At 39.3% G+C, this 15,914-nt stretch overlaps 1 protein-coding gene across 1 annotated transcript in view; it reads left to right on the top strand.

Annotated features, from left to right (window-relative positions):
* The window catches only part of LOC118797101 (CUGBP Elav-like family member 5), a 228,095-nt gene that overhangs the window by 184,336 nt on the left and 27,845 nt on the right, over positions 1-15,914 (top strand). The window contains exons 5-6 of the mRNA XM_036556330.1: positions 2,098-2,177; positions 10,543-10,701. Of these exons, the coding sequence (XP_036412223.1) occupies positions 2,098-2,177; positions 10,543-10,701 (239 nt within the window). The remainder of the gene's footprint in view (positions 1-2,097; positions 2,178-10,542; positions 10,702-15,914) is intronic.

Genomic DNA, 15,914 nt, shown 5'->3' with positions numbered 1-15,914 from the left:
GTAGAAGTTATGAGAACTTACTGTCCACTTAAAAAATCAACAAAACGTAATTTAACTGGGGGAGTTCAAACTTTAGCATTTGACTGTATATGTACGACCCGAGCTGAAAGGCTGGGAATGACGGTGAGTACAACACAGCAACTGTTTATAGCCCTTTTTTAATCCAGGTGTGCCATAGTCAGTTTTTTGTAGAATATTTGTACCCAATGTGTGCGCCTTTTGGTTGCAGTGCTTTAAAGAAATATAAAACCATCATTGCTACTACTTGAGAAATCTATTTTTCCTTCCCCTTCCGTCATCTTCCTGAGTTCCCAGAGTGTTGAAAACAAAAACTTTGGATTTGGTGTGAAAGATCCACTCTGTTAAAAATGCATCCTTTTTTTAACCATCCACAAAAAAACATACTTGGTGTGAACAGACTTTAAACCGACAGTGTTTTTCTTGTCTCAGTAAGTGAGTGTTATCATGGTGCAGAATAGAGAGTGTATTTCTGTGAGAAAACATCAGGCCTACTCAAATGACCTTATTTCAACATCTGTGTTTACTCCACATTCACTGAAATCTGTTTCTTAGCGTTTCAGCCTCTGAACCCAAATTAACCTGGAAATCAGTGATGTTGACAAAGTTCTGCAATCTATCTCTACATTTGTTTTCATGTTTTCTACATTTGTACATACATATATATAGTAAGGTCCAAAAGTCTAAGACCACTGGTGAAAGTGCTTTTGTTTTGCATGCCTTTCTAGTTTAATACAAAGTTTTTTATTACTGAGTATTTCTGAGTAAAAAGTAGAATTTTTGAATGTATTTCTTAGTATTTGATATATCAGTAAGACCAAAAAATGACCTTTTTGTACAAAGGCCTCAACATGGTCAATTTCATAAATTTACTTATATTTGAATAGCAATTTGAATAGTGACCTAGAAATTTGGAATTGGAATATTCTTTATTTTAATTATCACTTTGTTTTAAATTGTTTCAGTAATAATTATTGGTATAATTATCATGGTAAAATTTAAGAGTAAAAAATCAGATCAGAATAAACTTCAAAAAATGCAAAAATAAATGACAAATCAAAAAAGGATAAAAAAATAATAATGTTGATGACACAATAAATAAAAGAATGGGAACTGTAAAACAATAACTAAGCAGTAACTGGAAAGTAAAAGTTAATGAAAAAAATAAAAAGAATAGTAAATGTAAAACAATAACTAAAACATATCAAAATCAAATTAAAAGTTTACTAAATTCAAATGAAGCAGTTGCAGGCTCAGTGGAGGTGGTTAGAGACTAAAAATTTACAGGGTTCATTTGACACCAGCGAGCAGAGTTTTAGAGTTTCCTGTAGTGAATTCCAGCTCACTGGTTCTCTGTAGCTAAAAGCAGGTTTTCCCAGTTCAGGAAGAACTCTCAGCACCTGAAGGCTGATCCAATCACTGGAATGAGTCTGATGAATTGCATTATTTACTGTGAGCGTATATGGGTGGTATGGACTGTGTGAACAGTATGTTTTGAAACTTTAACCCCTTAAATGGCCAGGGCCCACCGGCAGGCCCAAGGTTTTATTGCACACTTCCATAACGTAAGTATAGCTTAGCAAGTTCGCACTGAAGTCCTTATAGTTACTGAATAATAAGCCTTAGTATGTAATAAACCTGAGGCATTAAGGGATTAACAATGTTTACATATAACAGCATACAACTCTTATTTAAAAATGAGGAGAACATCGATTTTCTGTTTTCCAAGTAACATTTACATAAAATAACAGTTGTTTTTTACCTTTACAGTTTATTTCTGTTATTGTACAGGATGAAGGTCCATTGCTGTAATCTCACTTAGTTTTCCATATTAAAAAATAGATCAGTCTTGTTCACGTTACAGCACTTTGACGTTATTTACAGAATAGAGCCACAGAAGTGAGGGAGTGTGTGTGTGTGTGTGTGTGTGTGTGTGTGTGTGTGTGTGTGTGTGTGTGTTCACTAGTGTCTCTGGTGTAGCAGCCACCTGAGACACCACTGACTCCTCATGCTGACCTACTGTACTGCTCTACATTATTTTCTTATTCTTTCTCTTGTTCCTGTTTGTGTGTCCTGCAGGCTGTGCCTTTGTTAAGTTCTCCACACACACCGAGGCTCAGTCAGCAATCAGCGGCCTACACGGGAGTCAGACCATGCCTGTGAGTATATCTCTCACACACTCACACACACACACACACACACACACACACACACTCTGTACATTATGCTGTGTGTATAAAGACTATCACGTGTGGCTGCTGTGGCATCAACGCCAATCTAAGTGCAAATGAGTCCAGTGAAGTGCTGCACTGTTCTGGGCCTTCAGCTTTCTCTCTCTCTCTCTCTCTCTTCTCTCCTGGGTCCCTCTCTCTCAGCTCTAGAGAAATACTCCTCTTTATCTCTCCTCTCTGCACATGGCATAGGAATTATTCATCCAGCTGAGAGAGAGAGGAGAGAGAAAGGGGGTGGGAGGAGAGAGAGGGGTTAGGAGGGAAAGAGAAAGAGAGAGAGTGAGAGTCTTTGGTGTTTGAAAGCTTTGTATTTAAGCACTGTAAGAGGGAATTATCTGGATTAATTAATAAATAAGCACCAAAGTCAAAAGAGATTGAAAAAGGGTGAAAGAGAGAAAGATGGGGAGGAAGGAGAGAACAAGAGACAGAGAAAGACAAGTGAAAGAGAGATAGAGAGAGAAGGAGGGAAAGAAAGAGAGAAAGTAAGAGAGGGAGAGAGAGAGAAACAGAGCACGAGGGAAACATAAAGAGAATTAAGAAAGGCTTTGTGGGGAACGTATCAAACTCTTGGTGTACTTGTGTGTTTTCTGATCCATGTTCTGCAACACTAAGCATCAGCAGCACTTTAAAGACCAGATCAGCTGAAGAAATAATCCAGTCAAAAAGATTAATGTAACATAGCAGTACATGAAAGTGAATAGCCTCAATAGACTCATGCTAAGTGGCCTTTCCATGCTACACCCACAAATGTGTTCCTTCATAGTGTTGATGTGGTGAGGTTGGACAAGCTTTACAGAGTGCTTCAAGTAGCCTACATCACAAGCGTCATCCTGAACTGTATGATTTCACAGTTCAAAATAATGAGCAAAAAGAAGCCTTATTAGCTTGTTTATGCTAGCTGCGCCACACCTGCTAGTTAATAGTGGATCGCTTTCTAAAAGGGCGAGTGACGGAGCGTTTCTTCATATACATTTCACAACAGCGTCTCTTCAGGACGTGCCCACAGTTGGCCTCTTACAATTTACAACACGCATAGGCCCAGTCTTACATTACAGCCCAGTGTTTTGTTTTGTGAAGTGTATTTGAGGTTTACAGTCCAGTTAGGGTTTCTCATGCTACCATAATATGTTGTCAGAGTGGTCTGAGCTAGCAAGATAATAACACTACAAATAATAGTGTTATAAATAGTGGCATGTTAATAAAGCAGGCTTCAGATTTTATTGTTTTGAAGGAAGCTCAAGTCTCTTTGAGGAAGCTTAGTTCTCTGTATCCCCATAATTTCAACGTCTTGAAATGACAGCCTGCTAGCACAGCTGATTTACAGTTATGTTGCCACTGCTGAATAGCAACAGAGATGCGCTGCCAGAATCAACGTTCCAAAAACAGCGTGGACAGAAAAACAGAACGTGCACTGCATCTTGTGTTTTTTAAACTTAAGAAAATATGCTTTGTGAAACCCCTAAAGGCAAGTGGTGGCCATTTTTTAGGATGTCTTGTAACATATTTATAAAGAAATGTTTTTCCATGTGTTACCTGAGTGGTGTATGATGGGTACAGTGTATCGGTATATGCACACACACACACACTTCTTCACCACTCCAGGGCCCAGCATTCTGAATTAAATGATTTAAATGTCATTAAAATACAGCAGCACAATGCTGTGCACTCATACACACACAGACACTCATACACCCTCACTGGACTGTGTGTGTGTGTGTGTGTGTGTGCGCTCACTCAACCTCAAGCATATTTAGATATGACCCCAACCCTGAAAGCAGTCACACTCAATGAGACTTACAAGGCCAAAAGAAACAACATTCACAGACACACACACACACACACACACACAGGAGACACGTGAGTGAGTGAGAGAGAGAGCGAGAGAGAGAGAGAGAGAGAGAGAGAGAGAGACAGAGAGTGAGGAAACTTGTGCAAGTCTACACCATTCGCCGTAAGCAGACCCTTCATGTACAGTGTTTTACACATTACACAAGGATTAAAGTGGAACTCTACTGATTTCTGTACTTTACTACATAATTCATTTGCTACATAATTCAAATGTTAAGTTATTCAGAGTGATTTGATGTAAAACTTTGTAGAGAAACTTACTGACTTACATTTCTGTACAGCAGTGCTGATAGGAGCCAAGGGGTCATGATGTCTACAACACAAATATAGCCATTTTATTTACTATCCAAACACAGGTCTTCTGAGTGAAGCTCAGACTTGACTGTTTTCACAATCGAATAGTTGGTCCTTTATGACTTCGATTAAACGATTAGTTGGAAACAAAAACCTGAATGTAATTGGTCTGGCAATAATGCTTCCTTCAGCCAATTAAAATACATGGACTATTATTCCATAAAAAAAAAACCCTAGTCTTATTCACCTATCCTGTTCTTACTCTTATTCCTAATATAGACCAACAGTTTCAAAATGCAGCTCTCTTCAGCCACTTATTCTCTCTGCTAAACTAAAACAGAATGAGCTGAAAAGCAGACAGCTGGTGAGCTGTGTTTTAACTTTGACTGCGGTTTTAATAAGATATTAGTATCTCACCATTCAGAGTTTCTGCTGTGGATGCAGAGAATATTCCCCAGTGTACTTGTGCCTGATGGTCATGCTGAGCTCAATCACACAGGATGGCGTTTATACCATGGGGTTTAGGGCCACTATTAAAACAATTTTAAATAATAAAAGAAAGTCGTAATATTTCGCGAATAAAGTCGTATTTTAGAATAAAATCATAATATTTCGAGAATAAAGTCGTAACATTTTGATAATTAAACCGTATTTTAGAATAAACTCGCAATATTTCAAGGATAAAGTAGGATAATTGTAGGGGGGCAGCCATAACGCGTTGGGGCCTCGGTTGCTGTACCTTCAGGATTGATCATTTTGATAATCATTCTCATTGTCTCCTGTGTAGCTGTGTAGACGGCCACTGCCTGGAGTTGTCCTTCAACAAAAGAGACAATTTCCTCCAAGTCCATCTTGCTCTTTCTTCTAAATAAATAGTTTCTTGCACTGCCGTTTTACCCGTTTCTTATACTAATGACAGTCTGGGGCTGATGTGCCATGAGTATTTCTTTATGGGAGAAACCAATACGAATGTATAACTCTACCTATAACTCCTCAACATCCCTCGTTTTAACACGAGGAAGTGCTACCTTTCTTTTGCAAACCCTGTGGCTACAATATTGCGGCTTTTCCTGGTAATATCCTAATATTCTACGATTTTTTATCTCAGATTATTCAGACTTTATTCTCGAAGTCTACTATTTTACATTTTTTTAACAGTGGCCCTAAAACGCTGTTGTATGTTTAAATAACGTTAAAAAGTTAAATATTTTTAGTTTTTGATTTGTCAGTCTATTTGTATTTCCCTTTTCACTTGATGTAAACAGCAAACGCAAATATCATCCAGCCAACTAATCAGTCCTACTTCTTGGCTTTTATATGTAATGTTGATATAAATGGTAAAACAGTGCTAAATCTTAAAATAAGTTTTGTGGGGGAATGTTTTGCATGTACATCTTCATCATAAATGTTTTTTAATAATACATTTGAGACCAAAACCTCAAAACTATCATAAAACAATGTCTTATTTTGTATCCTACGGTTTCAGTAAGTCACGTGATTTTTCTGTTGTGGCTGCCATATTTGGGACCACATTTCTGGCTTTGCTGCTCCGCATGAACGTAACTAGAGGTGAAAGATGGCTAAAATTATTCACCTTACTTTGGAAGAGAAAAAAATTTACCTTGACAAAGTTGTTAAATAGGCTGCGATCCTCATACAGTTTCCCCTGAACTCCTGGTCTCACTTAAACTGGTGGAAAGCTACCAAATTTGTGTTTTCCTGATATATTTATCTCACACACAACCCCTCTCCCTACTCTGGAGAGTCTCCCAAAGCATTTAAAAGCACAGAAGCCTACCGGCTCTTCACGTCAGGGTGGGTAAAGGATCCCATGGTGTTGCCTAAAGAGGAGAAAAAACTCTTTGTCATCATAGGAAGGGTAAGGCGACATCAGCTAATTAACACAGATGTGAACAAAGCTAGCCTTTAGATAACTTTTTGCTATTGTTAACAGCCGAGAGATAAACAGTTGCCCCCCTAATGGAGCTGCAAACAGCCAGGCATAACTTTATTTCTCTGTTTCTGGAGAATTAAATGACGTTTGAATGGAGAAACATAAACGTTAAATATAAGACTGAATGTCATGGGTCAGAAAACTACGTCGTGTTTCGACAGGCGTGGTTTTGTAAGTTTGCTAGTGCAGTTAGTGCAAAGTTCCTCAGCTCCAGTCCTGCAACCCCTGCACTGCGTAATTGTGGTTTCCCTGGTTAAAATACCTTTATTAGCTTATTAATCCCTTCTTGAGCTGAACAAGGTGTCAACAGCAGAGAAAAACACTAAACTATACAGGACAGGTGCTCCAAGCCTGGAGTTTGAAAACAGTGAATTAGTCTTTCGTCATTCTCGGCTTCTGTCGCGTCTTGCAGGTGAATCATTCATAAAGCACAGCAAATTAAAAGCAACGTGCTAGCGCAGTCACTCCCTGATTCGGTCCTCAAAATGGTGGCCACTATACAGTGTGACGTCATGCGAAAAGTACCGTACTTGAAAACTCACGCATACCAGACCAGGACGTATGGGTGGAGGCAGTAATAATGCCTGTTGACTCATCATAATCATCACAGAATTGTCACACCAGCTGTCTGGTCTCTGACTTGTCATATAAAGCCAGATTCCAAGTAAAGGTAAACCAGAACTTGAAGCTTCTCCATTGTTGCTGCTGTTGTTTGTGGTTAGTTAGCCCTAGCATCATGAGAGAAATCATGTGACCACCTGCCTACTTTCACAGTTCTGTTGTGTGATAAGAAATGGGAACAGGTACTTGACCAGGATGCAGATTGTTCTGGGTTTGGATCAGCAACTGAACTATGCACTACCACAGTGCCTGGTGGAACAAGTCACAGATGTGGAATTCTAGTTCTGGGATTCTGGAAACTTTCTGGAAACCTGTTCATATGCTGCCCACACGTACATCCCTTCATAGCTAACTGTTGCTAGATTGGACAAGTGTGTTATTCATTTCAAATGATGTTCATATTGTATGCCTGTGAAAGGGTCACACCTTCAGGACAGATCAGATGTAAATTTTTGTCATCAAGCACAAAAATGGTGGCTTCTTGTTATTTCCAATCTGCCTGCTTTCAATTACAACAATACAGTCCAGCAGTGTAGCATTTTAAACTGGAAACTCAACATTTTGTAGCGACCTGAAACAAAGTTTCTCATTAGGTTGAACACTGTAAAGCTTGTTCAACCTCACAACAGTAGTTATGACTGAACGCGTTTGTGGGCAGAGCATGAACAGGTCAGTTTTAATTTGCTTGATGTAACGTCCACAGCCCAGAGTTCCAGAGTACCAGGGGCAATCTAAGATCAGCTAGCTTACATTATCAGTTTGTTGATTAAAACAAAGGCGCAAGAATGATTCTTCATGAAGGAGCTCTGAGGAAATGACACATATTACCCTGCTGTATTGCTGGGGCTTGAAATGAACTAGTAGGAGCTAGTTAGTATAATTTGACTGTGCTGTTTGGTCCCGCTAGCTTTCTGTCAGTCATGTGGCATGTCAGCATTACTGGGTGAGTGTTACTGTGCAGCCTCACAGCCAGTGAAAAGCTCAGATTGTTCAGCACCATGGACAGCAACACTGATCCGGACAAAAGCTGAAGGACACGAATGCCTTCCCTTCCCTTCCCTTCTCCTGTTTTCTCATCTCCTGTCTTATATCTCATCCTTTCTCCTCCCTTTCTTCTTGTATCTTCTTATTCTTCCTTCTCTTTCTCTCTCTCTCTCTCTCTCTCTCTCTCTCTCTGTAATCATTAGTTGAGAGTATTTTGGCCTTTACAGCTGATTGATTTCCGGGGTGCCTTAGCCACCACCAAAGGTCATATGTTGCTCTAAATCATTAGAAGCTCCTTAATAAGCATGTGTGTGTGTGTGTGTGTGTGTGTATGTGTGTGTATGTGTGTGTGTGTGTGTGTGTGTGTGTGTGTGTGTATGCTCATTTGTGAGAGAACTAGTTTGGTATAGTGTACTAGACATTGACATCATATATTAAGAGATGGCCGAACTGCCCAGTAAAGAATGAATGGAGTGCAGACAGAAAGCAGAGAGAGACTGCAAGACTAAAAACAATTTTAAACTATTTGATTTGGTGCCTAAGACCTTTTATACAGTAATTTAAAGTGATACCTTCAGCAGACTAACAATAGTAAGTGGAAAGCTCCAGTTCCCCTCAAGACCCTCTACACCATGAACGATATGAACACGAGAGAGAAGCTGCTATCATGGAGGGTATAGATGATATAAATGATATGTGTATACACTCATTAGTTGGAACATGTAGCCACAGTTGCTCTCACTGGAAGTCAGTGGTGAAAATGGGATAATGTGTTCACTCTGTAGAAATCACATGATTTTCATGTTCATGTTGTTGAAATGAAAATAATGTTAATGAGTTATTGAAAGTAATAAAGACATTGTAGTGAATCTTATTTTGTCCACTTGGGGTTTAAATGATTTAATCATTTAAACCCTATATTTTCAAATGCTGAAACTGAGAAATTTTATTGTTTTTTGAAAAATATTTGCCCATTTTGAATTTGATGCCATTTTGTTGGGACAGGGGTATGTTTACGACTGTGTTGCATCACCTCTTCTTTTAACAACACTCTGTAAGCTTTTGGGAACTGAGGAGACCAACTGCTGTAGTTTTGAAAGAGAAATGTTTTCCCATTCATTTGACATAGGATTTCAGCTGCTCAACAGTTCAGGGTCTCCTTTGTTGTATTTTTCATTCCATAATGTGCCAAATATTTTCAGTGGGTGACAGATCTGGATTGCATGCAGGCCAGTTTAGCACATGGACTCTTTTAATACAGAGGAATTCTGTTGTAATACATGTAGAATGTGGTTTTATATTGTCTTGCTGAAATAAACAAGGCCTTTCCTGAAAAAGACATCGTCTGAATGGCAGCATATGTTGCCAAAACATGTATATATCGTTCAGCATTAATGGTGCATTCACAGATGTGCAAGTCACCCATGCCATGTGCACTAATGCACCCCTATACCATCATGAATACTGGCTTTTGAACTGTGCACTGATAACAAGCTGAGTGGTCTCTAGCCTGGAGGACACAGTGTCCATGATTTCCGAAAAGAATTTCAAATTTTGATTTGTTGGAGCACAGGACTTCCACTTCCTCTCAGTCCATTTTAAATGAGTTCAGGCCCAGAGAAGGTGGCGGCATTTCTGTTTATATATGGTTTCTTTTTTGTGTTTAAGAGTTTTAATTAGCATTTGTGGATGCAGCGACGAACTGTTTTCACAGACAGTGTTTTTCAGAAGTGTTCCTGAGCCCATGCAGTGATTTCCACTACAGAATCATGTCTGTTTTTAAGGCAGGGCCCAAAGATCACGGCCATCAAATACTGGTTTTCAGTCTTTTCCCTTGCATACAGAGATTTCTGCAGATTCTTTGAATCTTTTAATGATATTATGTACCATCAGTTCTGTGCTATTTTATGTTGAGAAATGTTATTCTTGAATTGTTGCACTATTCGATCGAGCAGTCTTTCACAGAGTGGTGAAACCCTCCTCATGAAAGATTCAGCCTCTCCGGGATGTATTTTTTATACCCAATCATGTTACTGACCTGTTGCCAATTAACCACCAGGTAGCATTACACAACTTTACCAGTCTTTTGTTGCCCCCATCCCAACTTTTTAGAATGAGTTGTTGGCATCAAATTCAAAATGGACATATATTTTTCAAAAAACAACAAAATATCTCAGTTTCAACATTTGATATGTTGTCTTTGTACTATTTTCAAATACATATAGGGTTTAAATGATTTGCACATAACTGCATTTTGTTTTTATTTACATTTTGCACAGCGTCCCAACTTTTTTGGAAATGGGGTTGTATATCTACTGATTTAAATGATGTAAATTGTTATTAATCAATATATATATGGCCTGCGAATTAAAATATTTCATTGTGATTAGTAACAATTTTCACCATTAAAATGTATACTTATAACATATGAGTCATGAATACATACACTGGTATCACCAATGACGTTTATGGTGTGTGGAAATACTTCTCAGTATGAAACCAAATGTGTCTCTCTCTCTTGCTCTCTCTTGCTCTCTCGCTCTCTCTCTCTCTCTCTCTCTCTCTCTCTCTCTCTCTCTCTCTCTCTCTCAGGGAGCATCCTCCAGTCTGGTGGTGAAGTTTGCCGATACTGATAAAGAGAGGACGATCCGCCGCATGCAACAGATGGTCGGCCAGTTTGGCATCTTCAACCCTGCTGTGGCTCTGCCTTTCAGCACATACAGCAGCACCTACAGCACCTACACACATGCCGTGAGTGCACGTTCTCACACACCCATATACATGGTTACACCCACCAAGCCTGCACATGACTATTCTTACAAGCAGTGTTTTACGTACCATCATGTCTAATACAAGTTCCATGACCTTAACATTGATTTAATGTCCCAAGCTCATATGTACCAGATTAGCAGATCTTTGGTAATATTGTGCTGGCTTGCATGTTTTGTTTGAGGCAAATTGTATGTTTTGTTGATTTTCTAAGTGAAAATAAGTCATCTTCTATAGGTAACAGATGTAAATATAGCATTTTTCAACTAATTTAAATGCACAATTTCTATGTATTTGTTCAACGTATTGCAAAAAATAAAACATAAAATGTGCCATAATTTTTTGCCCATGCCACATTTTATATTTTATTTTCCCAACTATGTTAAATTCATCAAATAAACAGTAATTGTGCATTAAAATGTGCAAAAGTCTGTTCTCTGTAGAGGATGTGTCTATTTTCAACAAAAAAATGTAATTTGACCGGGGTGCAGAAAAAATTGCACTTGACTGTCTTTTGTAGGACTGTTCATTATAACTCATGTACTTCCACTCTTACATGATGAGACTATACTGTTAACACATATACAGCTTAAAAAGTCACTTCTGTTTAATAAATATGTAGCAACAAATGACCAATCTAGAGGTTAGAGAGGCCTTTAGCTTTAATTCAAGAGGTTTAACAAAAATACTGCATTAATAGTTTAGGAATTGCAGCCAAATTTTACATAGTCCCTCAATTTTCACATGCTCAAAAGTAATTGGGCAGTTGACTGATATGCGCCTTCATGGCCAGGTGTGGCCTGTTCCCTCATTATTTCATGACAGATTAAGGAGATAAAAGGTCTGGAGTTAATTCCAAGTGTTGACTATGTATTTCGTAGCTGTTCATGGGAACTTTTAATATGCAGCCCAAAGAGGTGTCAATTCAAGTAAAAGATTTGATTAAAAAAAAAAAAAATCTATCAGAGACATAGCGGAAACCTTAGGCGCAGCCAAATCAACAATTTGGTACATTCTTAAAAGGAAGTAACGCATTGGTGAACTTAACAACAAAAGGCCTGGAAGACCACCAAAGACAACTAAAGTGGATGACTGCAGAAATCTTTCTGTGGTGAAGAGAAAGCCCTTTATAACATCTAGTCAAGTCATGGGCATTCTAGTAGAGGTTGGTGTATCATTATCAAAGTCTACAATTAAGCGACGTCTTTATGAATGTGAACACAGAGGGTTTACCTCAAGATGCAAACCACTGCTAACATGCAAGAACAGAAAGGCCAGATTAGACTTTAAACATCTGAAAAATCCTGCCCAGTTCTGGAACAAGATTCTTTGGACAGAAACAAATTAACTTATACCAGAATGATGGGAACAGAAGAGCGTGGAGAAGGAAAGGAAGGGCTCATGATCCGAAGCATGCACGTCATCTGTAAAACATGGTGGAGGCAGTGTAATGACATGGGCATGCATGGCTGCCAATGGAACTGGGTCACTGGTGTTTATTGATGATGCGACTGCTGATAGAAGTAGCAGGATGAATTCTGAAGTGTATAGAGTTGTACGTCCTGCTCAGATTCAGTCCAATGCTAAAGAACTGAAAGTGCTTCACAGTACAGATGAAAAATGACGCAAAACATACTGCGAAAGCAGCCCAAGAGCTTCTGAAGGCAAAGAAATGGAATGTAAATGGCCAAGTCAGTAACCTGACCTCAACTCAACTAAGCATGCTTTTCATTTACTGAAAACAAAACTGAAGTCAAACTGCAGTAAAGGCCTGGCAAAGCATCGAAAGGGAGGAAACTCAGCATTCGGTGATGTCCACAGACTTCAGTGTAAACGATTTGTATCCAAATATTGCAAATAATCGTTGTATTTCTAATTAGGGAGGGACTATGTAAAAAAATGGCTGTAATTCCTAAATGGTTAATGCAATATTTTTGTTCAACTTCTGGAATTAAAGCTAAAATTCTACATTTTAATAGCATCTGGATTAGTTCATTGCAAATCCATTGTGGTGGTAAAGAGGAAAAATTCCAAAAATTGTGTCACTGTCCGAATACTTATGGACTGACTGAAAACTTCTGTCTTGTGCACTTTCTCACTCGCTCTCTTTCTTGTATAGTACGCGTGTATAACAAAGCCTTGTGCTAACTGTTCAAAATAAAAAGAACGCTGGCTAAAATGGAGCTGTTTTAAATTCCAGTTGAGTCAGGGACGTCTTCATTGTGGAAGCATTAAGACCTGGTTGTTACATCAGATATAAAGCACCCTGGCCACGTTCAGTGTAAAGCACGGGTCTCAAACTCAAATTACGTGTGAGCCACTAGCCAGGTGGTCTTTTCCAAGTATGAATTTTAACTACACATATACATATTTAGGTCATTTTAATCAGTGTTTAGTATTAGCAATTCCTCTGTCATCACAAACCACAACTATTATTATTATTATTAGTAGTAGTAGTAGTAGTAGTAGTAGTTGTTATGGTTTGTGGTTTACATACTTACATAGTCACACAATTACATTCACATTTGGCATCAACAGCTTCCAATCTTTTTTGTTTTTGTTGTTGTGGTATAAAAACATAGTGTTTAAATAGTGTTCTAATGTAGTGTTTGTGCAAAATTACATTCAACCACAGAATTATATGGGAATGAACAGCAAGTGAAATGAAGTGAAATGCAATGAACAGCAGTTATTTCTGCATTATCAGTGGTAATGGTTTGGTAATTTCATTAATTTCTTAATTCTTACACTCTGTATTTACACTTAAGGCATGAATGAATCCACAAAGGCAGATTTAACTAGCTATCAGTTTAAGTTAGAATAATAGCTAAATTAAGTTAAAGCTAAATGACTCTTGTAATCTCAACGTTCATGCTGTGTCAGGTTTTCATTTGAACAGTTCCTGTTGTTTTGCTTTTAACAATGTCTCTGGTGAAGCAAATTTAGCCATCAAATGTAAATATTTAGCTGCAGAAACACTGAAACCATCCACGCTCACTGCTCCAGCTGCCCATATCAATGCCTGATGGCCTGTCATTTGTTTTTTTCTCCATCAAGACATTGAATAATGCATTAACATCATTTCAATTCCCCTCTCATGAATACTCAGGGAGGAACTCGGAGTTCACATGTAATTTTAACTCCGCGGCTCCCTTTGGAGCCCTCTGCGCCGGAACAGCCATGCGCAAAATCTGATTTCTCCGCTCACAAAGCGTTTAGCCTCGCGCTTTATTTGCATTATGAATATTTGACTTTGATTAGAAGACGTGGGTTTTTTTCTTCTTTTGCGCAGATGCTCGGCGTTTTGGCGCATCTGATGGCGAAGACATGCTTCAAAATGCTGAAAGTGTATGAGACGTAATTGATCTCCATCAAATGGCCCCTAGTTCGTTTACGGCTGGGTTAATGTATTCAAAAAGGAATGATTTCTTTGAATATTCATGAGCTACTTATCAAACGATAACACGATTAGATATAGATATTCTTTCTGATGTAGCGGAATGTGGGCTCCTTTGCTCTGCGTTCAGAAGAGCGGATTAAACGCAGTATTAAAATGGAGTTTAAAGTTAAAGCCTGCTCTGTTCTAATCTGCTGGATGTGCTCTGCCAAAAGAATCTATAGTGCACATCAAATAGATCCGCTTGGCCTATATATAGACTATACCCTACAGGCACAGTCTTAATTACAGCACGCATGTGTGCACATTGCTACATGCTGAATCTTGTGAGTGTGCATATGTGAATGTGTGTGGGTGTGTGTTTGATGATGTTAATGCATTATTCAATGTCTTGTGCTTGCGTGTGTGTATATTTGTGCATATAGCTACATATTGAAGCATGCGTGTGTGTGTTTGTATTTGTGCACATAGCTACATTAGAGATCTGTACAGGCATGAAAATGAAGCCGGAACTCAGCCCAGACTCATGTGTTTGAAACCTGACCCAACCAGGCCTGACTTGCACTACTAAATTTGAAACACAAACCTGCTAGTATGAGATCCAGCTTTACCCAGACCCGATGTGCACTACTAAATTTGAAACCTGAACCCATTAGTTAGAGACTTGACCCGAGCAGGCTGGACGTGCACTGCTAAATTTGAAACCTAAACCAGCTAGTTTAAGACCCGAGCAGGCCTGACATGCACTGCTAAATTTGAAACCTAAACCAGCTAGTTTAAGACCCGAGCAGGCCTGACGTGCACTGCTAAATTTGAAACCTGAACCCGCTAGTTTAAGACCCGAGGAGGCCCGACGTGCACTGCTAAATTTGAAACCTGAACCCACTAGTTTAAGACCCGAGCAGGCCCGACGTGCACTACTAAATTTGAAACCTGAACCCGCTAGTTTAAAACCCGAGCAGGCCCGATTTGCACTGCTAAATTTGAAATCTAAACCTGCGAGTTTGAGGCCCAACCAGTCCGACCGTTAGGGCTAAATTAGATGCTCGAACCCAAACCGAACACACTTGTGCTACTTAGGTATGCACAGGCATGAAACTGAAGCCTGATCCAAATTGTCTGAGCACATGCCTACATTAGAGGTCTGCAAGGGCATGAAATTGAAGCCCAAATCTGACTCAAACCCACCCTCAAGTTTGAGACCCAAACCCGACCAGGCCTGACTCGCACTTCTAAATTTGAAACCCAAACTTGGCCCAAACCCCTGAGTTTAAACCTGACCCATACCCGCGGGTTTGAGACCAGATCCGACCATGCCCAATTTGTACTGCTAAATTTGATACTTGGACATGACCCAAACCTGTGAGTTTAAGAGCCGACCCCACCAGGCTCAACTTGTAAAAAGCAAAATCAAAACCCCAAACCCACATGTTTGAGACCCAGCTCTACCAGGCTCGACACATACTGCTAAATTTGAAACCCGGACCTCACCAAAACCCATGAGTTTGAGACCCAACTCGACCAGGCTCAACTCGTACTGCTAAATTCGAAACCTGACCCCGACCCGAACTCACAAGTATGAGACCTGACCAGGCCCAACTCATACTGCTAAATTTAAAACCCACCCCAACCTGCAAGTATGAGACCTGACCAGGCCCAACTCATACTGCTAAATTTAAAACCCACCCCAACCTGCAAGTATGAGACCTGACCAGGCCCAACTCATACTGCTAAATTTAAAACCCACCCCAACCTGCAAGTATGAGACCTGACCATGCTTAACTCGTACTGCTAAATT

The sequence above is a fragment of the Colossoma macropomum genome, unplaced genomic scaffold (genome assembly GCF_904425465.1).
Source record: "Colossoma macropomum unplaced genomic scaffold, Colossoma_macropomum, whole genome shotgun sequence".
NCBI lineage: Eukaryota > Metazoa > Chordata > Actinopteri > Characiformes > Serrasalmidae > Colossoma > Colossoma macropomum.
This window is presented reverse-complemented; position numbering and strand designations above follow the sequence as displayed.